General features: G+C 42.5%; 1 protein-coding gene across 1 annotated transcript in view; it reads right to left on the reverse strand.

The window, feature by feature from the left end:
• LOC124711534 (endocuticle structural glycoprotein SgAbd-5-like) overlaps positions 1–17,199 on the reverse strand; it is a 38,936-nt gene extending 21,737 nt beyond the window's left edge. Inside the window, exons 1-2 of the mRNA XM_047241663.1 lie at positions 17,175–17,199; positions 575–693 (exon numbers count right to left, since the gene is read on the reverse strand). Of these exons, the coding sequence (XP_047097619.1) occupies positions 575–693; positions 17,175–17,189 (134 nt within the window). The 5' untranslated portion in view covers positions 17,190–17,199. The remainder of the gene's footprint in view (positions 1–574; positions 694–17,174) is intronic.
• Positions 17,200–24,572: the final 7,373 nt, after the last annotated feature.

Here is a 24,572-nt window from a genome sequence, read left to right on the forward strand (position 1 = left end):
CATCGAAGAGTTGTTGGGGTTGGCTAACACATGGAGATGTCACTGTCCGGGTCTGCCGAGAGCTGTTGGTAAGCAGGGTGCACTCGACCCTTGTGATGACAGTGAAGAAGCTACTTGACTGAGAAGTGGCGCCTCCTGTCACGAAAACTGATGACGGCCGGCACAGAGGTGTGCTGAACATTCCGTCCATACCCACATTCAGTGACGCCTATTGGCTGACGGTGATACACTGGTCGGCCTGTACCGTTAGGCTTCCTGAGGTCTATTTGGATGGAGTTAGAGGTTTCGTTTTGTCTGTGTGGAAACTGAAAATGATTAGTAGAAGAACCTAAGTCAATATATTTATAGTTGGTAACAGTTGTATCTGTGAAGCTCTTCTTGAGGGACAATAGTACATATGTTTGGAACAATGTGTCTGTAAAAGAAAATACCTGAGTAGTTTCATTTGTCTACTCTAGCGGTACCGAGCGAACGTCTCCGTTTTTAAGCAGTAGTCGTGGGAAAAATTTTACTTAAGTATATTGATGTCAAGTGCGAAACGGTGTGTCTTGGGTATAAGACGTTAGTGACATACCTCCAATGCCACGGATCGACTCCATTGAAGTCATTCTCCAGCACCACAACTGTAGCATCTCTTGGATTCAACTGCGGCGCTGCTAGAATAGCATTAAGGAGAGCAGCAATCAGGAGAATCTGAAAAATATGTACAACACAAACGTTACCAGCACGAGAAACACTTAACCTCTCTGAATCCATTTTCTAACTCTCTCTCTCTCCCTTCTAACTCTCTCTCTCTCTCTCTCTCTCTCTCTCTCTCTCTCTGACTCCTCTCTGACACACACACACACACACACACACACACACACAGAGAGAGAGAGAGAGAGAGAGAGAGAGAGAAAGAGAGAGAGAGCGAGAGAGAGGGGGGGGGGGAGGAGGGAGAGAGAGGGAACGTACATACAAAAATTATAGACTCACAGTCACACTGCTACATTGCAGACCAGTTTTCGGTAACAAGAAATGTAATAACTCAGAGTGAACCAATGTTTTCGGTTTTTGTTTTTTCATTGTTCGTCTTTGAGGGTCAAACTAGTTGCTAAAAGACATTGTCATAATTCAGCTGGCTTGTACGCTTCAATTATAACTATTGTGCACGAGGGCGTAATTTTAGATGATTTGAAGTAAACTGTTTCATTACCACCGATAAGCTGATATCGCCTACATTGAGGTTATCATGTTGTACCAGACCGAAAATTATGTTGAGCTTACAGTATTTCATAGTCCATGCGGCTGTGTGGGAAGAACGACAGCTGAAAGTTTTCTTAGTAAAATTTCGGCATTGTCATGGTTGACAGGGTCGCACCTAATACGGAGGTGAAGTTTTGTATGTAAAATGGAAGAAGTACAACCCATAAGTGGCATTTATATCCCTACCAGCATATATGAAACACATATACCTCTTGAATCGGAAAACAGGTTGCGTGTTCGCTTCTGTATTGGGTGATTTACAGTTCCTTTTACAGACATCTAGGGCTTACAGATAAGACTTAGTAGATAAAGTTCTGATATGGAATCCATATCTTGAAATGCACCGTTTGGACATAAAATAAAATTTTAAAATGGGATCACTTTCAAAACTCACGCTTCGCGGTATGCACACGAACTGAGCCCCTGTATTAATTATGAGATGACATACCACTTCCGTTCCACTACCACAACGTCTGCGAGAAACGCAATTTCGCAACTAGGGGGGCTAACTGTGACACGCCGCACCCTCGAATTTGAAGAGGACGTCCTCCGTCACATATGAGAGAACCCGGCAACGAGTACTCGAAACACAGCCCATGTCATGGGTGCCTCTGGAGCACACACATCATATATCTCACTGTCTCCCCTCTGTGCGTGCCGTGAACTGGGAAATTTGATAATGATGCAATCTTCAACGTTATTAAATCCAAACTGGACACTTACGGAAATGAGTTGCTTATCAGAACTTTACCTACGAAGGCCCTCCATAACCTCTAGAATCCTGTAATATGAACTGTGAAAAGCCTAGTGTGTGAAACTTCATACGCGTATTGGTCATATCATACTGCTGTGTGATCCATGATTTGGAGTAAGAATAATGTAACATTCGTGTGATCTTGAAAGGTCGACAGAATTGCAATTTAACGTTCTTCTTCAGTCTTCTACTACTCTAGAGTGAGCTGGTGAAAGAGACACTAAATTCCCGTTCAGGATGGTCAACGTAAAATTGTGAATGAAGTATTCTCGTGGTTGCCCTCAAACGACTCAGTATCGTCCATCATCCATCTCGACACCGAGTTTTCACTCTGTAATTACCTCGTCCGGCGGGACGTTGAGAAGGAACCTCGTTTGAAGACACTGAAAATCTGGCTTCTGATTAGACTATATGTTGGTTTGAAGCATTAGGTCTGACATTTACGATGTATGAAACTCGTCACCTCCCGTAGCGAGCAAACAATTATCCACGGCAAAATCAGATGTTGATCTAAGCCAAATGTTACAAGAAAACAGAGCATCTACTTTTACGTAATTTGAGAGATCTAAAACAATTCGCGATTTCACTGTACGAAGTGATGTACCGAGTAATGGAGAGTTTTCTTATATGAAACCAAAGTTAAGTGCTTCTGTTCCCTCATCATCCTTTTAAAGCAGAGGTAATCTTCCGACTTTTACAGGTAGTTGATTCCATTACTCTCTCACCTGCAGATGTTCATGGAAGTGCTATTAGGATCTGTTTGTGTCGTAGTCGGTTTGCCACTGTGTCTCAACAGTGCGTCTCGAATGAAAAACAGCCCACAGTTGCACTAAATTATGTTTATTTTAAACCTTGACCATGGTTTCTGCTATAATAATGTAGCCTTCTTGAGAAGTCTTGCACACTGATAAATGAAAAATGTCTTAGCCCAGCGGCTGCGTCAAGACCAATAAAAGCCGGCCGAAGTGGCCGTGCGGTTAAAGGCGCTGCAGTCTGGAACCGCAAGACCGCTACGGTCGCAGGTTCGAATCCTGCCTCGGGCATGGATGTTTGTGATGTCCTTAGGTTAGTTAGGTTTAACTAGTTCTAAGTTCTAGGGGACTAATGACCTCAGCAGTTGAGTCCCATAGTGCTCAGAGCCATTTTTTTTGAAGACCAATAAAATAACTTCAACAGCCATAAGCCTGTTTCGAACATAAGCAAAATTACATATGGCACCGTATGTCTTCCGTCACTACCTCTGTTATACTCACATACGGTTCCATATGTAATTTTACTTATGTTCGAAACAGGTTTATGTCTGTTGAAGTTATTTTATTGGTCTTGACGCAGCCGCTGGGCTAGGACATTTTTCATTTACCAGTGACTTCTCAAGAAGGCTATATTATTATAGCAGAAACCATGGTCAAGGTTTAAAATAAACATAATTTAGTGCAATTGTGGTCCTTTTTCATTCGAGACAGTTTAGTAACAGTTTCTGTTGTCGCTGCCATGATGAAAATAATCAACATTGCGTGTTCAAAATCATCTAATGCAAATATTGCTTTCGTCTCGCTCATCTAGATGGCTGAAACAAAGACAAAATCTGAGAGAAAAATAAGTGCTCGTGTTACGAAAAGTGACAACAGTTACGTAAAAAGCGGTGCTCAAAACATATGTCACAGCAGTATTTATATCCACTGACTCTTCAAGCAGAGAACGACGCCTCAATTGGACGGCATGAGAGTACCGCGTAGTAGTATTAATCAACAGCCTTTAGTAATGTAGATCAGATATTTTAAATAGGCCCAGAAGGTATCCGAAACTGAAGAATCACTTCCAGGGCCCATGACGCGAGTAAAACTTGTGAACCTTTAATATATCACAGTTTAGTTAAGTTTGTGCCATGTTCAGCAACACAGTTTTCCGTCCTCACTCAGCATTACGCTTAGCGACTTGTTGCGCTGGTGCCGCAAGACGAAGTGTTTTCCGCGCACATGACTGAGAGGTGTTGGGACCATGGCGGAAGGAGCTGTGGATAAGCACAGCCAGTTGGTGGATATCCAAGAACAGGAACCTCCCTACAACTCACACGCCAAAGAGCCGCCCTTGGGACCTCACTAATGGTCAGCACAGGGCCGTTGCGTGGACACAGAGAACCCATTGATGTAGTCGGTGTCTGTGGGCTAGAGGACGGGATTCAACTGGAGACGCACACAAGGGTTCCCTATTAACTGTGTGTTTTAGTACCCGACAGCAGTAAGTAGACCAGTCGAGTGAGGGAAGACAGTGTATTGTGAATTGTATAGGCTCTGAATTAAGTGTATTGGTGAACAGCAGTATTTCACACGAAAGAACCATCTGTACCGTAGGGCATACAATGGTTTTCTTTACAAGCGACGACGATATGGATTTTCTTGTCTACATCCTTTAAGGGTGACTATTTTGTATGTGCCATTGCACAGAAGGTGATCTTGTTATTAAGAGTACATGCTGAAAAATAAAGCCTTTAAAGTGCAACTTCTAAATCTTTTTAAATCGAAAACCGTTGTTTTGTAACATTCTACAACGTAATTCTTCACGTCTACATATTTACATAGTCATCCAGGCGATGAATACATTTCTCCCAACGAGAGACCAATATGGTGATATCGTCACTGACAATGTCTGCTGGCGGTTTTATAACGTCACCTCTCGTTGCACCGCTTCGTCACTATTAAAGTGAAGTACTCGAAGGTTTTCTTTAAGTTTTAGAAACAGATGGAAATCGGCCCAAATCATGACTGTATGGAGGATGAACGATGACAGCGAACACAAGGCATCGAACTGTTGCAGATGTCGCAACGCTCGTGTGTGCTCCATATGTGGACGAATTCGAACCTCGATTCCAGCACGTTGTTCTTCACTCATAGACACAATTACATTATACACTGCCACGTTACACGCTACAGTTTGGAGGCCTCTAGCTGCAGAAAGTTGAAATACACTAACGGAAAACAAGCGCGACACCAAGGGGAAGTGCGACATAAACTAAAGTGGCTACAAGTGTTTCTACATCCGAAAGATGATGTCTGTTGAAATTTTGCGCCAGTCGTATAAGAATGGCGCTAGTAGTGCACTATAAGGATGCAAATCAGGTTTGCTTTAAATACACGCTGTTACTGTCGGGAGCATGTATTATCTTTGAAATTGGAAGTAGGGATTTTATGACAGTCAAGAATGTCTTTAGGGCTACAGTTTGTGGGCTGGAGCCTGTTGCACTTCGTCGGTTAATTACTGCTGTTGACCGATACACTTAATGCAAAGTCTGTACAATTCACTTTACATTGTGTTCCATCACTCGACTGGTCTAATTACTGCTGTCTGGCACTAAAACACAGTTAACATGGAACCCTTGTGTGCTTCTCCAGCTGAATCCCACCCTCTCGCCCAGGAAAAGACACCGACTACATCAGTGGGTTCTTTGTGTCCATAAAATGGCCCTGTGCTGACCATTCGTGAGGTGCCATGTGCGGCTCATTGGTTTGCGAGCTTTAAGGAGGGCTCCTGCTCTTGAATGTCCACCAATTGGCTCTACAGCTCCTTTCGCCATGGCCACAACACCTCTCACGTTACTCGTGTGTGCGGGTTTCCCTCTCGCGGTACCAGAGCAACAAGTTGCTAAGCATATTGCTGACAAGGGAACCTCCACATTGCACCCCCTTCAGATTTAGTTATAAGTTGGCACAGTGGACAAGCCTTGAAAAACTGAACACAGATCAATCGAGAAAACAGGAAGAAGTTGTATGGAACTATGAAAAAATAAGCAAAATATACAAACTGAGTAGTCCATGTGCAAGATAGGCAACATCAAGTTTTATATGTGTGAAGGAGCGCCATGGTCCCGTGGTTAGCGGGAGTAGCTGCGGAACGAGAGGTCCTTGGTACAAGTCTTTTCTTGAGTGAAAATTTTTATTCTTCATTTTCAGTTTATGTGACAAACTCTTTTGTTTTCATCACTTTTTGGGAGTGATTATCACAACCACAAGAAAACCTAAATCGAGCAAGGTAGAAGAATCTTTTTACCCATTCGCCAAGTATACAAGTTAGGTGGGACGACAACATATTCCTGTCATGTGACGCACATGCCGTCAACAGTGTCGTATAGAATATATCAGACGTGTTTTCCTGTGGAGGAATCGGTTGACATATGACCTTGCGATCAAATGTTTTCGATTCCCATTGGAGAGGCACGTCCTTTCGTCTACTAATCGCACGGTCGCACGCTTATGCGGTGCGGTCGCAAAGCACAGACACTAAACTTATTACAGAGAACAGAGACGTCAATGAACGAACGGACAGATCATAAATTTTCGGAAATAAATAAAGTAAAATTTTCACTCCAGGGAAGACTTGAACCAAGGACCTCTCGTTCCGGAGCTGCTCACGCTAACCACGGGACCAGGGCGCTCCCTCACACACGTGAAACTTCATGTTGCCTATCTTGCACATGGACTACTCAGTTTGTATATTTTGCTTATTTTTTCATAGTTCCATAGAACTTCTTCCTGTTTTCTCGATTGATCTGTGTTCAGTTTTTCAAGGCCTGTCCACTGTGCCAACTTATAACTAAATCTGAAGGGGGTGCGATGGGGAGGTTCCCTTGTGAGCAAGGACGAAACAATGCTGTTGCTCAATATGGCACAAAGTTAACAACATTGTGACACATTATAGGTTCACACGTTGCACCCGCGTCATCGGCCGTGATAGTGATTCGGATACCTTCTGGGCCCATTTAAAATTTCTCATCTATGTTAATAAACGATGTTGATTTCTACTGCTACATGGCGTTCTCGTGGCGTTCGATAGAGGCGTCGTTCTCTGCTTAAAGAGTCAGTGGATACAAGTATCGCAGTGGCATGTGTTTTGGAGCAGCGCTTTTTTCGTAACAACTGTCACTTTTCTTAAAACTAGTACGTATTTTTCTCTCACATTTTGTCTTTAATTCAGCCATCCAGATGAGAGAGAAGAAAGGAATATTTGTATTAGAGCAGTATCAACACGCACTGTTAAGTCACAGTGACACGCCGACTACGACAACGACAGACGTTAACAGCACCTAACGGCTGAGAGAGAGTTATGGAATCAACTACTAGTAGAACACAATGCATGCGTGTTTGCATGTTTGCATTCAGCATTCACGCGGTTACGCCAGTTATTAATGTACAAGCATTTCACATCTTCTATGGTTTATTACACGTTTACATTATCTTGTGATGTTGCAATGTTAATCCGTTAAATATGTTATCCAGACAAATGTATTCCCGGAATTCCATTACTCTATATTACTTTTTGGTGTTGCGTGTATGCGGATATGAAGAATAAAGGTGTAGAATATTAATAGTGATTGCTTTATTTATAAAGCTATAAGATTTCACATAAATAATCTACATCTACATCTACATTTATACTCCGCAAGCCACCCAACGGTGTGTGGCGGAGGGCACTTTACGTGCCACTGTCATTACCTCCCTTTCCTGTTCCAGTCGCGTATGGTTCGCGGGAAGAACGACTGCCTGAAAGCCTCCGTACGCGCTCTAATCTCTCTAATTTTACATTCGTGATCTCCTCGGGAGGTATAAGTAGGGGGAAGCAATATATTCGATACCTCATCCAGAAACGCACCCTCTCGAAACCTGGCGAGCAAGCTACACCGCGATGCAGAGCGCCTCTCTTGCAGAGTCTGCCACTTGAGTTTGTTATACATCTCCGTAACGCTATCACGGTTACTAAATAACCCTGTGACGAAACGCGCCGCTCTTCTTTGGATCTTCTCTATCTCCTCCGTCAACTCGATCTGGTACGGATCCCACACTGATGAGCAATACTCAAGTATAGGTCGAACGAGTGTTTTGTAAGCCACCTCCTTTGTTGATGGACTACATTTTCTAAGGACTCTCCCAATTAATCTCAACCTGGTACCCGCCTTACCAACAATTAATTTTATATGATCGTTCCACTTCAAATCGTTCCGCACTCATACTCCCAGATATTTTACAGAAGTAACTGCTACCAGTGTTTGTTCCACTATCAAATAATCATACAATAAAGGATCCTTCTGTCTATGTATTCGCAATACATTACATTTGTCTATGTTAAGGGTCAGTTGCCACTCCCTGCACCAAGTGCCTATCCGCTGCAGATCTTCCTGCATTTCGCTAGAATTTTCTAATGCTGCAACTTCTCTGTATACTACAGCATCATCCGCGAAAAGCCGCATGGGACTTCCGACACTATCTACTAGGTCATTTATATATATTGTGAAAAGCAATGGTCCCATAACACTCCCCTGTGGCACGCCAGAGGTTACTTTAACGTCTGTAGACGTCTCTCCATTGATAACAACATGCTGTCTTCTGTTTACTAAAAACTCTTCAATCCAGCCACACAGCTGGTCTGATATTCCGTAGGCTCTTACTTTGTTTATCAGGCGACAGTGCGGAACTGTATCGAACGCCTTCCGGAAGTCAAGAAAAATAGCATCTACCTGGGAGCCTGTAACTAATATTTTCTGGGTCTCATGAACAAATAAAGCGAGTTGGGCCTCACACGATCGCTGTTTCCGGAATCCATGTTGATTCCTACATAGTAGATTCTGGGTTTCCAAAAACGACATGATACTCGAGTAAAAAACATGTTCTAAAATTCTACAACAGATCGACGTCAGAGATATAGGTCTATAGTTTTGCGCATCTGCTCGACGACCCCTCTTGAAGACTGGGACTACCTGTGCTCTTTTCCAATCATTTGCAATAAATGATACAAACTGCCGAATGGTTAGATGATTTTTAATTTTATAAACCTTAACCAGGTTTCTGGACCACTCGGGGTATCTTCTTCCGAAGAAATGAAGTCACTTGACTTACATTACATCAAAATCATAAGCATACATTATGAGCGGAAACGCTCAAGTAGCATTTTATCTCATAATGTGTGCTTTTAATTTTAACGTAATGGAAGTTATGACTTTATTCTTTCTGGAGAAGATACACGTAATGGTATTGTAACCTGGTCAAGCCTTATTACATTGTACCTTATGCAGTTGACTATCACCATTCGTCGTCTCATGCTCCAGGCAATGTCATTGTCCATCAATATGAGATCTGAAGACGATCATGTGATAATCGAAACGGGTCACAGTCCAATAAAGGTGCCTTGGTATGTAGACTGCTATAATTAATTTCTAAACTGATATCTCTAGTGATGTTTTCTAAATTAAAATGTGCTCATGTCTGTGTCCACAAATTACTACTATTTCAACGCTACTATACAAAGGAACTAAGAGGGACGCCAACTATATTTTGGGTATAAGGACATTTTACGCAGCTTAGAAATCGCATTTGTACGTTGTTTGTTTGTGATACGCTCATGTAAGAAGGACAAACGCCTAACAGATGTCGGAACACGACAGCAGGCTTATGGATTATTGATATACCTTATTAATAAAGGAAAAATTTCCTGTAGGAGTCAACGACCATGGTGAATATTTTTGTGAAGTAAATGATCTAGATCACTAAATATATGTCTCTATTTATAACGTCGTTTCGGCTACTGTCATCACCATGTCAAAACTTAGATCCTGTAAAACAAGATCAGTTTCAATATAAATGAAAACCTGCACCACATGCTGGAATTTAGTGAATTGAAGGCCCGATTAGGTGTAGGAGTTATTGATACTGACACTTAGACTTTATTTTGTGAGTTCCAAGTTTTGATCTGATGATGGCACTACCCAAAATGACATTATAAATGTATTAAGCGATGTAGACTCTTTTATTAAAAAAATTAACAAGTTTGTGTTTATGTTTTCTTGATGTAGCTACTCACTTTGTGCTGGATCCCACAACTGTCATAAGAGTATGAACTCGCTGAGTTCAAGAGGACCACACTCAACGCCTCTCAAGATCTCCTACGCCCCAAGTGATTGGGACATAAAAAGTCAGGTACACACAGCCCAGTCACGCACTTTTTGTGACGATACGGACTGTCTCCGGTAAAAGAAGTATTCACTTGGAGAGGAGTGCGACGATGTTTGGACCACGAAGGACTACTGTTAGCTTGGCGATCACTGTTGCGGCTCCACGTGACGTGACGGCTTGGAGAGGCACGATGGCAGTGGTGAAAGAAAGAACATAAGGATAGCATCACGTTATCTTATCAGACATTCCGGTTCGGCGTACAGCATCACGTAAGTGCTCAGGACAACGGCAGATTGCATCCATCATTGCCATCGGGAGCAACAACCTAGGCGTGAGACTATGCTATTCCTTAGAGTACACTATCATCTCTGGTTTGCATAGCCGGTGATTTTCACGGCATGCAGTACACTACAGACTTGTTAAGGCCGGCAGATTTCTTTCGACAAGACAATGCAAGATTACTTGTTGCTCAAGTTGTTCTGACCCATCAATACAGAGTGAGTTAGACTGTTGATCTGGTTGTCACGTTCTCTATATCTCTCAACCTTTGGAAACATCTGGTCATGGGTTGTCGAGCATTTGCCACATCCCCAGTCATCATCCTCTATGGTTGAGGTGCATGGAGGGGACCCGTATTTGTCATCAAAACTCATTTCGACACGATAGCCTACCGGTTTAGACCCGTTTCTGCTGATAGATATGATACCGCCGCGTAATAAACTTTCCAGCCTATATGCCCCCATATCACCTACAACTTTAATCATGTGTTCTTCTTACTATACTGTAACACACTACAAGTAAAATTTTGATATTTATTGTGGTTAGTTGTATGATATTTTGCACTGTATAAAAATAATAGTATTTACAATTATAATAATCGCTTCTGAGGCTGTTAGATCTTCATTGAGCGCTACGTTCACAGGCAGGTACGGATGTATTCCAGAACTGTAGAGCATCACGGAAATCAGGTACCTAGGCTGAACAAACACTGTCTAAAGAAGGAGAACCCAGACAGAAAAAGCTTGGTGAGCTGCAGCTTCAACGGTGGAAGGACATCACAGATTCCAATGCAGTCCATTGCAATCTACAACATGTTTCCCGCTTTCTGGTGAGGCCCATGTTACCCTTGTAGTAAGCTAAAAATACATACCGACTAAAACGGAGGGATATGCTTAAAGACGCCTTAGAGGATCTCAGGATCTTTCGTCGAGGGAGACAACATACGAGCTGACAGTGGTGGACATGAACATAAATGTCTCTCCTCCCCCCTCCCCCCCAATGCATCAAAGGGAGTATCCATCACAGCATACACACTCAATCACTATCTGCGGTACTTGTGTAGCAGCCGGACGACAATCAACTACAGATCAGTAGCCACCCAAAAAGTGTGACAAAATTTGAGTGCACATGAAATAAAACTGTCATAGATGTTCTGATCAAAAGCATCTCGACATCCCAACGTACTGTGTAACCGACCACTAGGTGTCACGAGAGGCAGAGCCACCAATGTTTGAGGATGCGGTCAGGTATTGTGTGGTCAGTAGAGAAGCAGTAATAGCAGAATGGGTCTGGTCTGGAAAGCTTAGTGACTTCCAAAGTGGGCTAGTGATTGGAATTAACCTAAGTAGATACCTGTCAGGGACATTTCAGTCTTTCTGAAGCTGCCAAGTGGAATGTTGGTGATTTAATTACGCAGTGGCAACGCAAAGGAGCAACCACAAAAAAATGACAGCAGCCAGACCTCATCTAATGGCGGAAACGGACCGTAGAGCAATGTAGAAGGTAGTTATGGCTGTGAAGAACTGCAAGAAATCAGCGGAATGAATCAGTCATCATTTCCAACGAGCTACCAGCAATCCAGCTAGCACAACGAGTATGGGTAAGCAGTTGAAAATAATAGATAGCTTTAATAATTCCTTATAAGCCACAATATCTGTAGTTAAGGGTAAGTAATGGATAAGCTGGAGCTAAGACCGACGTCACAGAACAATCGATGACTACAAGTGAGTTATTTAGAATGATGAATCACGCTGTAGCTGTGGTAATCCAACGGAAAGGTTTGGATTTGGCAAATTCCTGGATGTCACTAACTGCCATAATACCAACAGTGAAGTACAGAGGAGGTTTCGTTATGGTATTAGGGTGTTTCTGCAATAGCGGCCCCTTAGCAGTTAGAGGGCCCGCACAAGCGATAAGCAAGATGGGCTGCCGACCTCCTTTCAAGAGCGCAGAGTGAAACATCGCCAGTGGATATAAACATCAACAGGCTTTCCGAATAAACATGGAACTACATCGCCAGACACGTGACAGTGTTCAAACAATCGTGGCTCACGTAGCACTCCGCCGACTCGGCCTTATAAGCACACCCGGATAGTCAGACTGGCAGTGTTTACCTACCTCTAGGGACAGCTCCAGCCAGTACTTACGACGGATCTAGCATAGTATACACTGGCCATAACATTCAGTAACATGCTGTTCATTGTAATTCGTAGAGATGATTTTGGTCATTATTTTCTTTCATTATGTAGTTTCCTTATTTGGTTTTGCCACCACAATAGTTGTGGGCATTTCATTTTCTTGGCTTTGACAATTAGTGCCTGCCAAGAAGGCATTTCTTCAAATTATAATATAGTTCGTTCATACTTGGCTGTTAGTTTTTTCCTGCCGTCCGCAGGACATCACATTTTCGTTGTCAGCGCGTGGTCCCATTATTGTGCTTAAGAAAACGTTAAATGCAGAAGAACATGAGCATACACTCCTGGAAATGGAAAAAAGAACACATTGACACCGGTGTGTCAGACCCACCATACCTGCTCCGGACACTGCGAGAGGGCTGTACAAGCAATGATCACACGCACGGCACAGCGGACACACCAGGAACCGCGGTGTTGGCCGTCGAATGGCGCTAGCTGCGCAGCATTTGTGCACCGCCGCCGTCAGTGTCAGCCAGTTTTCCGTGGCATACGGAGCTCCATCGCAGTCTTTAACACTGGTAGCATGCCGCGACAGCGTGGACGTGAACCGTATGTGCAGTTGACGGACTTTGAGCGAGGGCGTATAGTGGGCATGCGGGAGGCCGGGTGGACGTACCGCCGAATTGCTCAACACGTGGGGCGTGAGGTCTCCACAGTACATCGATGTTGTCGCCAGTGGTCGGCGGAAGGTGCACGTGCCCATCGACCTGGGACCGGACCGCAGCGACGCACGGATGCATGCCAAGACCGTAGGATCCTACGCAGTGCCGTAGGGGACCGCACCGCCACTTCCCAGCAAATTAGGGACACTGTTGCTCCTGGGGTATCGGCGAGGACCATTCGCAACCGTCTCCATGAAGCTGGGCTACGGTCCCGCACACCGTTAGGCCGTCTTCCGCTCACGCCCCAACATCGTGCAGCCCGCCTCCAGTGGTGTCGCGACAGGCGTGAATGGAGGGACGAATGGAGACGTGTCGTCTTCAGCGATGAGAGTCGCTTCTGCCTTGGTGCCAATGATGGTCGTATGCGTGTTTGGCGCCGTGCAGGTGAGCGCCACAATCAGGACTGCATACGACCGAGGCACACAGGGCCAACACCCGGCATCATGGTGTGGGGAGCGATCTCCTACACTGGCCGTACACCACTGGTGATCGTCGAGCGGACACTGAATAGTGCACGGTACATCCAAACCGTCATCGAACCCATCGTTCTACCATTCCTAGACCGGCAAGGGAACTTGCTGTTCCAACAGGACAATGCACGTCCGCATGTATCCCGTGCCACCCAACGTGCTCTAGAAGGTGTAAGTCAACTACTCTGGCCAGCAAGATCTCCGGATCTGTCCCCCATTGAGCATGTTTGGGACTGGATGAAGCGTCGTCTCACGCGGTCTGCACGTCCAGCACGAACGCTGGTCCAACTGAGGCGCCAGGTGGAAATGGCATGGCAAGCCGTTCCACAGGACTATATCCAGCATCTCTACGATCGTCTCCATGGGAGAATAGCAGCCTGCATTGCTGCGAAAGGTGGATATGCACTGTACTAGTGCCGACATTGTGCATGCTCTGTTGCCTGTGTCTATGTGCCTGTGGTTCTGTCAGTGTGATCATGTGATGTATCTGACCCCAGGAATGTGTCAATAAAGTTTCCCCTTCCTGGGACAATGAATTCACGGTGTTCTTATTTCAATTTCCAGGAGTGTATTTCACAGTATCGTGTACTGAATACAATGTAGGCACAGTTCGGAGACGTTGACTGTTTGTTTCAGCATGACACTGCACCCTGTCATGAGGCAGAATCTGTGAGAAAATGGTCTGTGGACAGTAACATATCTGAAACTGACTGGACTGCCAGGAGTCCCAACCTGAACCCAATGGAAAACCTTTGTGGAAATAACACGTTTAATTCGCTCCACACTTCAGCTTCCGACATCACTACCTTCTCTAGTTTTGGTCCTCGAGGAAAAATAATGGACTGCCATTCTTCTGCAGACATTCTAACATTTTACGGAATGAGTCCCCAGTAGAGTTGAAGGCGTCAAAAGGCGAAGGCTGGACACACCCACTAATAGGTATCTCCATACTTTTGATCACACAATGAATAAGAGTTTTAATTACGTGCCACTACTGCTCAGTTATTAAAATTGAGTCAAATTACAAAGCAGAACTACGTGTATACTTTTGTGAATAGTAAAGTAAAATGATCATAATTAAGGATGTTTGTTCGAGCACCAGAGTACTAGGCATCGTACTACTGGAGATGGTCTGTCCTTGCCTTCTTCCAACTTTTGGATCGACCTGCCGGCCAATTACAGAGAAACTTACAGTTTAACGTGGACTCCGAACTACGATAAGTCTATCACGATTAGAAATCACTGTCAAAGGTAAGTAGCAGAAAATTTTGTGTGATGGACAAAATTTGAATCCGCGACATTTGTCCTCTGACGTTAAACTAATTGTCCATTGATGTGAACACAACAGACATTTGCGCACCAGCGACGTGCTGTTGTAACACGGATACCGATACCAATAATTCTTCTTCATGAACCTTTGCTGTAGGCAGCCACATAATGTACAAAGAGACTCCACTCCGAAAATAGGTAAATACGGGAATACGTCAGATGACGTAAATATTATGTGAAAAGTTAAGTATATGTCTACTTTATACCGGTTTTTATTGTTTTCTTCGGTGTTACGACAAAACGAACTTGGAAGAGTTTGAGTGAACTAAAAGTGAGTCCTCTCTGTTGGCCATTACACAAGGTAGTTGTTGGGAACACTTACAGGTTAACTCTGACATACTGATAATATATTGCTTGAACCAGTATTTTTAATTCAGTACTGTGTTAATTAATGATAATCTGCTATGAAGTAAAAGAATTTGCTCATTACCAGGTAAGCCATCAAAGGTTTTACAAGAGTATTATCCACGAATATCTATATTAAATGAAGTTGTAATGAATTGTTTATAACGACATTCTAATGAGGATACATCTATTATAATGAGCGGCTTAAGTAACATTGTTATGAAACACGATCGTGGGTGATCATCGGACATTACCCTAGCTGCAATTTCTTGCAACGAAAAGTACATTACCCGAAAATACGATTCAATAGGACACTATCGATCGCAAAAATGAGGGGTGTTAGTTTCTCTCCTCAACTTCTAATCACACAAAGTAAAGAATTGAGTAAATAGACGTGTTGCTGTCCACGACTTGCAAATTCATTAAATAAGGAGAGATAAGAGAAACTTTTAACAATCTGTCAAATATGTTTCTTTTAAAAATAGAATAATTCTCTCCAAAACCTAGACACAAAATACTGTTTCGTAGTTATTACCTGTTACCCATGAAATATCATTGGTACTGTAGCCTCTAATGTGAGGACTAAGCTGCTACTTTTATTAACAGACAAATAATGTTGAGGATGTCAGTGAACATACTGTTTGCAGATATTATTTATAGGTTCTTCTGCTTATGTTCGTATTCTGGTATTGATTATAACACTCGCCTGGAAAATATATTAATGCAGCTTGTTGTGTATTAACCCTTTGAGTCAGAACAATGGAAAAAAATAGAAATTTTTTACAGAATTAAACTTTATCATCATAGTAAGTAACAAATAAGAGAAGAAATTGACAAAAGTAAATCTGTTGTCTTAAGGAGGTGATTTCACTTTGGAACCACTGGGAGACAGTTTAAGCACCCGTCATTTCATGTTACATATTTCAAAACAATTTCGCGTTTCTCCAAGACACAGTCCCACATCTCGAAGCTGCCTTGACCTTATACCGCCTAAAACAAATTATAGCCGTAAACAGCAAGCAAAAAGGGCCTAAAATTTAATAAATTTATTTCAAACATACACATTACGCCAGTGATTTCATTTCGAAACTACTCTTGAAAGTGGTGTGCAAACTTAAGTTTGTGTTACAACAACTTTGAATTTATTTACTTTCACTGTCAATGATCTGCTCAGTATGACCACCATAGAAAAAATCACAATCCCCTACAATCGCGTTGCATTACGTCAGAGCCGACCGTTGCTCTAACGCTGTTAATGACGGCTACAATGCACCACTTTCGAAGAAGGGGCTCTGTGTATGATTCGAAGTCTTCGATTTGTAATAGCATCGGTGGTTTCATCTGGAAAGCACTGGTACTTCAAATTTAAAAAAGTAATAATCATACCAGTGATTTCTATCTCAAACCAAGATTTTATGATTTTTACTTTTTTAAATGTGAAGTACCAGTACCTCCCAGATGTAACCACGGATGCTATTACAAATAAAAGACATCTAACCAGTGGGTTAAACGAGTGTTTACGTATATTAGGTACGATAGCAGACCTAACACGGAAACTCATGGAAATCCTTTAATGTGTCTCTCCAATCAGGAGAAAGTCCCCTTTCTACGTATGTAGCACAAACCATTTTATCCATTTCGTTAACTAAAGCGTGAACAATTTGATAGTTACATAGTGAACCTGCAATAGCGTTTCAAGCAAGATTGTGCAATTCATTCAGTAAAATGTCTTGGACAGGTCACAAAAAAGAAGTTTAAAACCAAGTTGACCTACTATGATGTACTTACTTGTAATAATTTGCTAAGTGAACGCGTAAATAGTGTTCAGTATCTACAAGCCTACTGAAATGCGAGACGACAGGCCTGCTCTACGACACCAGTGACAGTAACAGTAGCGAACAGACTTTAACGTAATGAAGGCCACCACAAGAGAACCAGCCAATATCTCGGTGACTCACCCTGGTGACGACCATTTCCTCTGGATGCGTCTGGAGGACTAGTGCCCTTCGATACACGCGCCGTATTATATAAGGCCTTCGGAGGGCATCGCTCCCCACTCACCAGTATGCACGTATGGCCTGCTCTAGGCATTTCCAAGGCGCTGTTCCGGAAACCTGTTTGTAATGGCTTCACTTTTTATAGCCCTTGTGTTTGGGATAGCTAACCATACGAAGCTTCCGATACACAGTAAACTGCAGGTCTCGGCTTTCAGAAGTTAATTCTAAGAATTGATCGATTATGGTAACAAAAACTCGACAGCACAAGTCTCTACTGAAGAAACAACAAGTATAGCAACTCCCAAAACTCAATGCGAACGTACAATCTGTTTCGCTGTTGACTAACATCGCCAGCCTGTTTACCGCTAGAGAAGTGAGTAACAAAGTATGCGAGAAATCTACATAGGAGTCACCATATCCTGCCGATGACTGCAAAAAAGGAAGTAGAGAAACGCTGTTTGAAGACAGCTCAAAAGTTCCAGATGATACCTGCATTTTATAAAATTAAGAACAGTGTCTTGCAAAAAAGCACTGCTAGGGCTTTTATTGACTTATCTTACAGAATACCGATGTAGGTACGGGTATCGTATTTGGAGATGCAAAGTCGTATTTACTTCTTTGAAACAATCGTACAGAACGTCTTGTTGCAAGACGGCGATTTCAACTGGTGACCTGGGTACACCACACGTACGTTACTAAATAGTAGGTGCGAATGGCAGTTCAGGGCCTACCATAAAATTGTAATTAGAAAATTTTTCTTAATGACTAATACAAAACAGTGAATGTTCTACTGTTGCTCAGAATTTTTGCACCATATAATGTAGGGAGGTTCTAATAAATTAACAGCAATAAAGTACAGATAAGTTGGCCAGTCTGTAGTCTTTCACACATCTAGATTACATGTAATCAACCCACGGAAATTGAAGAAAAATGAAAATAAAACAAAGCATTCTTTAATACTTGAGCACTACAGTGGACGATACAAGCTCCTGTAAGAAAACTGACCGTTACGTGTTAGTCGAGTGCATCAAGCTCTCCTAATTGGCTTTCTTGGTGACCCCAAAACTTAAGGCTGTGGTTTGCAGAAAATGGTTCCGTCGAAATGTTTCGGTGTTCAGTGAGAGACTATGTAACACGCCTTTTATAATAGATACCAGCCACTAACTTGATAATATATTCTCAAAATACAGTTTTGTCAAATGATGTCATGGTTTGAGACTGTGGCTGTTATTCGAAAAGAAAAGTTGATAGTGTTGAGCCAGCAATCAGCCAAAAATTTATTTTAAGTTCCTTTATTCAAAAGGTACCGTTACCTGTTTCGAATCTTTACAGTTTATCGTCAGACGGCTTTCATGCTTTCATTGGAACATGTGGTGCATTTTTTACTGATTAGTTGTCCTAAAATATAAATAATACGTAATTATAAGCACGTCACACAGAGGGTTGCGTTACAGATTTGCATTGGGATGTGACTCACGTGAAATTCCGGCTTCGAGTACTTGTTTTCATAGCTTTCATCCAGCAGACGGTGTTCGTAGTTTTCGCCACATTCCCATCATTGCACACATAAACTTGTATAATTGAGCGCTTCAGATTTATCGCTGAATACATGTAATTTTACCTTTTGAATAAAGGAACTTAAAATAAATTTGTGGCTTGTTGCTGTTTCAACACCATCAACATTTGTGTTCTCAAAATGCTAATTTCCTTTTATCGGTTTCGGAAATTCCGTTGCTCTATCGACGGCTTCATTGCACCTGAAACAAAGGAAAGCCATGATGCCCTCAAGTAAAAATCATTCGGACTGTGGTATATTCGAAATGGAAATGAAGATTGAGTATAAACTCTACTTCAAATAACAGGCCAAATAAATCGTCTACGTACTTGCAGCTAAAAAGTGCCCAGTTATTTCTGAAAACCTGCATGTCATGTGTAGCGTGAAATACGCTCAGCAGGCGGAAGTTATGAAGCTGAATTGATATGTATGTCAGTGGTGCCTCGTGAACGAGCCTGGTGGACGTGCTGTTTCCTTGATCACCAAATTGAAGGATGGAGGAAGGGGGGGGGGGGGGAAGGTTTGGGGGGAAGATTGTATCCAGGGCCCAATCTACTTACAAAACATCCACTTGTACATCAGTTGAATTCTTCTTTGCTAGGACAAACGTAATAATTTCTCTATGACGTTGTCGTAAGACAGGGGCTTCCACTTCAGAGTGGTAAGGTTTTGATTCTCTATGGAAAGTAGACTTACCCAACTCAGTCTTTCCTGAGACTATTTGCTTCTTAGTCATACACTAAATCTCCTGAGAGCCGGGAAAGATCGTTTCATTAAAGATGTAGTACATGGAATTGTCAGTATCGAAGTTGATAATTTATACAGCTCCGAACCTTGAAATCATATCATGCTCGTTCAATATTGAAAGTACCTCGTCCATCAGAGGTTGAAAATACGGCTTCAGTTGTAAAATTCTTTTATTATCACACGATCGGTTTCGGGCTCTTGTAAGCCGATCTTCAGGTGTCGTAACTTGGTGCTGTGGCCCCCGAGCACCGCGGTGGACGTGTACTGGGCTTACAAGGGCCCGAAACAGGTGGTGTGATAATAATAGAATTGTACAACTGAAGCCGTATTTTCAACCTCTGGTATAATGCTCAGTTACGGATGTTCCTCCAACAGGATTGTTTGTACCTCACGCATATTCTTTGAAGAGAACTCGGATGATCTGTATATTACAATAATTCATTTTTCAAAGCAACATAGTCTTAAAGTGGTCCGTAAACTGACGACAGTTTATAGAAAAGCTGGTCAGGAAATCTTCGACTGTAATTTTCGTTGTTCTCAGATATGACAGGTAAAAAATTCCAGCGTATCGGAAGAAGATAAACTTTGGCCTATCCTATAGAAAATGTGATCAGTTGTTTCAAAAAACATACAACGTTAAATCCCCGCTGCTGTTTTATTAGAACGGCTTCTCTTATCTCTGCTTTTATAATTGCATCACAGGTTTAAGTCACAGATGATATCCCCCAAAATAATTAAATAAATAAATACAAGTAAAATAAAATAAAAATAAAAAAATCAGTAGAAAACAGAATATGCGTAAGTGTGTTCCCTGGCAAATTACAACTGTTCAGAAATCTCTTTAATATTACTGTTGCAGCACACATCATAGCTCTTCGTTTTCGGTATGTTATACAGGGCATGTGTCTAACTGTTTTTCCAGCAAATATTTTACAGTTACATTTGATTCTATTGTCAGTTTTGAATTGGAACAAAAAAGGTTAAAACTACCATAGTTTTTGAAACAAAACACCTCACTCTAGTTTGGATGATCTATATCTAACAACAAAACTGTCTTAGTGAACGTGTCTAGAAGGCACAGCACCAACGTTCGAGGGCGTACTTGACATACCGAACATGTTGGAGCGGTGGTCAGCACAATGGACCCGCATTTGGCAGGACGACGGTTCATATCCGAGTCCGGCCATCCAGATATAGGTTTTTCGTGATGACAGGATTGTTTCTTCGGAAGGGTAGCGCCGATTTCCTTCTACGTCCTTGAAACATTGCGAGCTGGTCGTCAGTCTCTAATGGCCTTCCTGCAGTCGAGACGCAATCATCCTTTCTTCCGTCCTTGACAGCTGAAGCGGTGCTTTCACCGCACACCATCAGTCTAGTCGGTCCCCCTCCACGAAACCGACTGCGCAACCCCCTCCCTCCCGTTTTCCCCCTCCTGCCACATTTTCTATACGATGTCTGCGGGCTCGCTACAGCACGCCTCTCCCTGCACGAGACTCACAAACAGCTTGCCACGTGCGCTTGTTCCCCAGGCCGTAAAATGTTTCTGGGCAAAGATACTCTCTGTTTCTATGAAGCGAAAGCTAAAACCAGTAGAAACTCAGTTCTGCCTAGCGATATATTTTCCCAGCCAAAGGTATTCATTAAGAACCATCATTTGGAACATTTTATGAGTGGTGTAATGCTACCGACAGACGACGCTGTCGTCACTATGTACAATTTATTCTGCCCTCTTAGGTTCTTGACTAACGACATCCTTGGAAACTGCGTCATATTCGAAAATAAACAGCCAAATATCTGTGACAAGCATCGAATATCTGCCTTACCACACACTATATCTGCCTTACCACACACTCGTATTTTGCGCCATACTCGAAAATAAATAGCGAAATATTTGCGTCAGGCAAGGAATATGCAAGTCCTTCCGACTCGTTTCACTGACAGCTGTTTAAGCAGTGTTCTTAGATTATTGCCAAACCCTCAGAAATCGCTCATATTAAGAAAAACCGGATAAATATTTTTGACAAGCAGCAACAAAAATGTTAGTGCTGATCATTTAATCTATAGAAATTTCACCCTTCGTTTTCTAATCAGACATAAGAAGCAAAATCGAAGAAATTCATTTTGAAACACACCATTCTCATATGTAAATAACATAAAATATTACGGACCATACTTCTATTACATCAATGAGAAAGTCCCAAAATGTGTTACAAAATCTAAGACGAAAAAAGAAGTATTATCTTGTAGTAGTCCACGAACATTCTTCATTGCATACTAAAGTCAACGCTCTTTAACACTGCCGGTATGCAACACCGAAAATTTGGAATATCGGACTTCAGTATAGTTTATCTCGCTCTTGAGACTTTTACCGCTGTTACATAAATATTCACATTTAATTATGAGAAATCGATCCGAGGTTGATATTTTTGTGATAATTTTCAGTGTGGCCCTTGTCCTGAAACGACATATTGAAGTATATAATAACAAAACAGCGAAAAGCAAGTAATTTATACGACGTCTGTCGCATGAACACGTGGAGTAACACTCATTCTGACGTCACTTCTTGGTATGCCGAGCGTGGTGCTGACACGTCACATGGTTGTCACTTGCTAGTACGACAAGTGTGGCGCTAAGTTCTCCTGCTGCCGAAGCTCTCCCTACAGAAGCTCTTTGAAGTTGAGAAGCTGCTCATTGGCTAAAAGCATAGAGAGTTCAAGTCTGCTCACAAGGTAGTGGTAAGTAGCTATGCGACCAAACTGCTGAGGTCATCGGTCCCTAGGCTTACACACTACTTAATCCAACTTAAACTAACTAACGGTAAGGACAACACACAAACCTATGCCCGAGGGAGGACTCGAACCTCCGACGGGGGCAGCAGCGCGAACCGTGGCAACGTGCTCACAAGGGAACTGTAGTCCCGCAGTACGTATAGTGACGAGCTCTGCCACAGGTTGTTCTTAGCCGTACTCGTATGCAGTAAAAAACCAGAGCACACTGCTGTTCCCTGTCCCTCCTACAATTAATGAACAAAATTTTCAAACCCAGAAGTCGTGTTTGCCGTTGGAGCAGTACAGCGTTTAATTCGCAGTTTATGGAAGGTGTAGGTCGTAGGCAGTTCTCTGAAATGCTGAGGTATTTTTCATACTACATCCTGTCCCAGTCATTTAGATTACTGGGAACGTGAACCAGGATGTCTGTTTCAACTTACTCCTTGAAAAAGTGTTTACATTGCTTCAGACGTCTTTGTGATGAGTATGGTGAGGAAATTTATGTCTTTCGGGACAACAAAATGAAACGGAACCGTGTTTACCTGTGCAAATATGCGATCGATAGCTGCGTCGAATCTGGCTGAAAAGCCGGCCAGAGTGGCCGTGCGGTTGTAAGCGCTACAGTTTGGAACCGCGTGATCGCTACGGTCGCAGGTTCGAATCCTGCCTCGGGCATGGATGTGTGTGATGCCCTTAGGTTAGTCAGGTTTAAGTAGTTCTACGTTCTAGGGGACTGATGACCTCAGAAGTTAAACCCCCGCCATTTGAACCATTTTATGGCTGAAAAGTAGTTGTCTAAAGTGGTCTGTTTTCAATTATGTGTCTCACACCAAGTTTGCAGTTCAAGAAATTTAACTGCACTTAGATGTTGAATAAACTACAATTTATGGCCAGATCAATTTTAATTTATTGTGATGCATTCGGAGATAAAGAGTTAGCCATGTACAACGGTCAGTCAATGTCCTATAACGAGAGTGTTCGAGTACAGCGACCTAGGATCTGCTGAATGGAATGAACCGTCTAATGAGCACAGAACATTGGTTGAGAGCAAATGGAAGAAAGACGAAAGTAATAAGAAGTAGCAGGCATGAGAACAAAGAGAGAATTAATATCAGTGACGATGAACACTAGCTAGATGCACTTAATGAATTTTGCTAGCTAAGCAACAAAATAACTCATAACGTACGGAGCAAGGACGACATAAAAAGCACACCAGCACTGGAAAAAATAGCGTTCTTAGCTAAGAGAAGGTGATTAGTATCAAAAATGTGCCTTAATTTGTGAAAGAAATTTCTGAGGATGAACGTTTGGAGCACAGAATTGTGTGGTAGTGAAACATGGAGTGCGGGGAAAACCGGAAAAGAAGAGAATCGAAGGATTTGAGATGTGGTGCTACAGACGAATAATGAAAATTAGTTGGGCTGGTAAGGTAAGGAATGAGGAGATTCTGCGCAGACTGAGACAGAAAAGGAATATGTGGAGAAATATGACAGAATGGTAGGATAACTGATAAAGCATCAAGGAATATGTTCCATGGTACTAGAGATAGCTAAAAAAAGTAAAAACCTGTAGAGGAAAACAGTGTCTGGAATGCATGCAGCAAATAATTGAGGATGTGAGCAGCAAGTGCTATAAAGCATCACAAAGGAGACGCATTCGTGGCGGGCCGCATCAGACCAGGCAGATGTAATCAATATATTTAAATTATAAAAATAAGTGTACAATGTGCGTGCCGCTAAAACCCAGAAACGATTCCCGGTGCGATCAAGAGAGTTACATGGTGTGGAAGCCCTTTATCGCCCATCTATGAAGAAGGTTCCCGTTTTCACCTGAAGGACGTGCTTTTGAAGGCATACGGACTGGGAAGTTTCACCCTCTAGAAATATCTAGAACATCCCAGAGCATTCGAGAGTATCCAAGAGCATTCTACAGCATTCCAGAGTGTTCCGGAACGTGCCACAATGATCCAGGATTTTATGGCATGTTCAGGATTAGTTTGGAACATTCGGGAAGATTCCAGAATGTTCGGGAGCATCCCGGAACGCGCCAGGTCGTGATGGACCATCCAGAACGCACTCGAATATTTTGGAATATTCTGGAACATTGTGGATCATTCGAAGGCTTTTCGATATGTTCTGGAATTCTTCACTGGTGGGGCTACCCTTTTGTAATGGAATACTAGCATAAAGCAAGACTCGGCGTGCGTCTGAGCGCCAGTTTCTTATCGGTGACGAAGGGAGGAACCGAAAAGGTAGTGCAGTGAGTGAATAAAAACAAACAGTGAAGTCT

Source organism: Schistocerca piceifrons, chromosome 8 (assembly GCF_021461385.2).
Source record: "Schistocerca piceifrons isolate TAMUIC-IGC-003096 chromosome 8, iqSchPice1.1, whole genome shotgun sequence".
Classification (NCBI taxonomy): Eukaryota; Metazoa; Arthropoda; class Insecta; order Orthoptera; family Acrididae; genus Schistocerca; species Schistocerca piceifrons.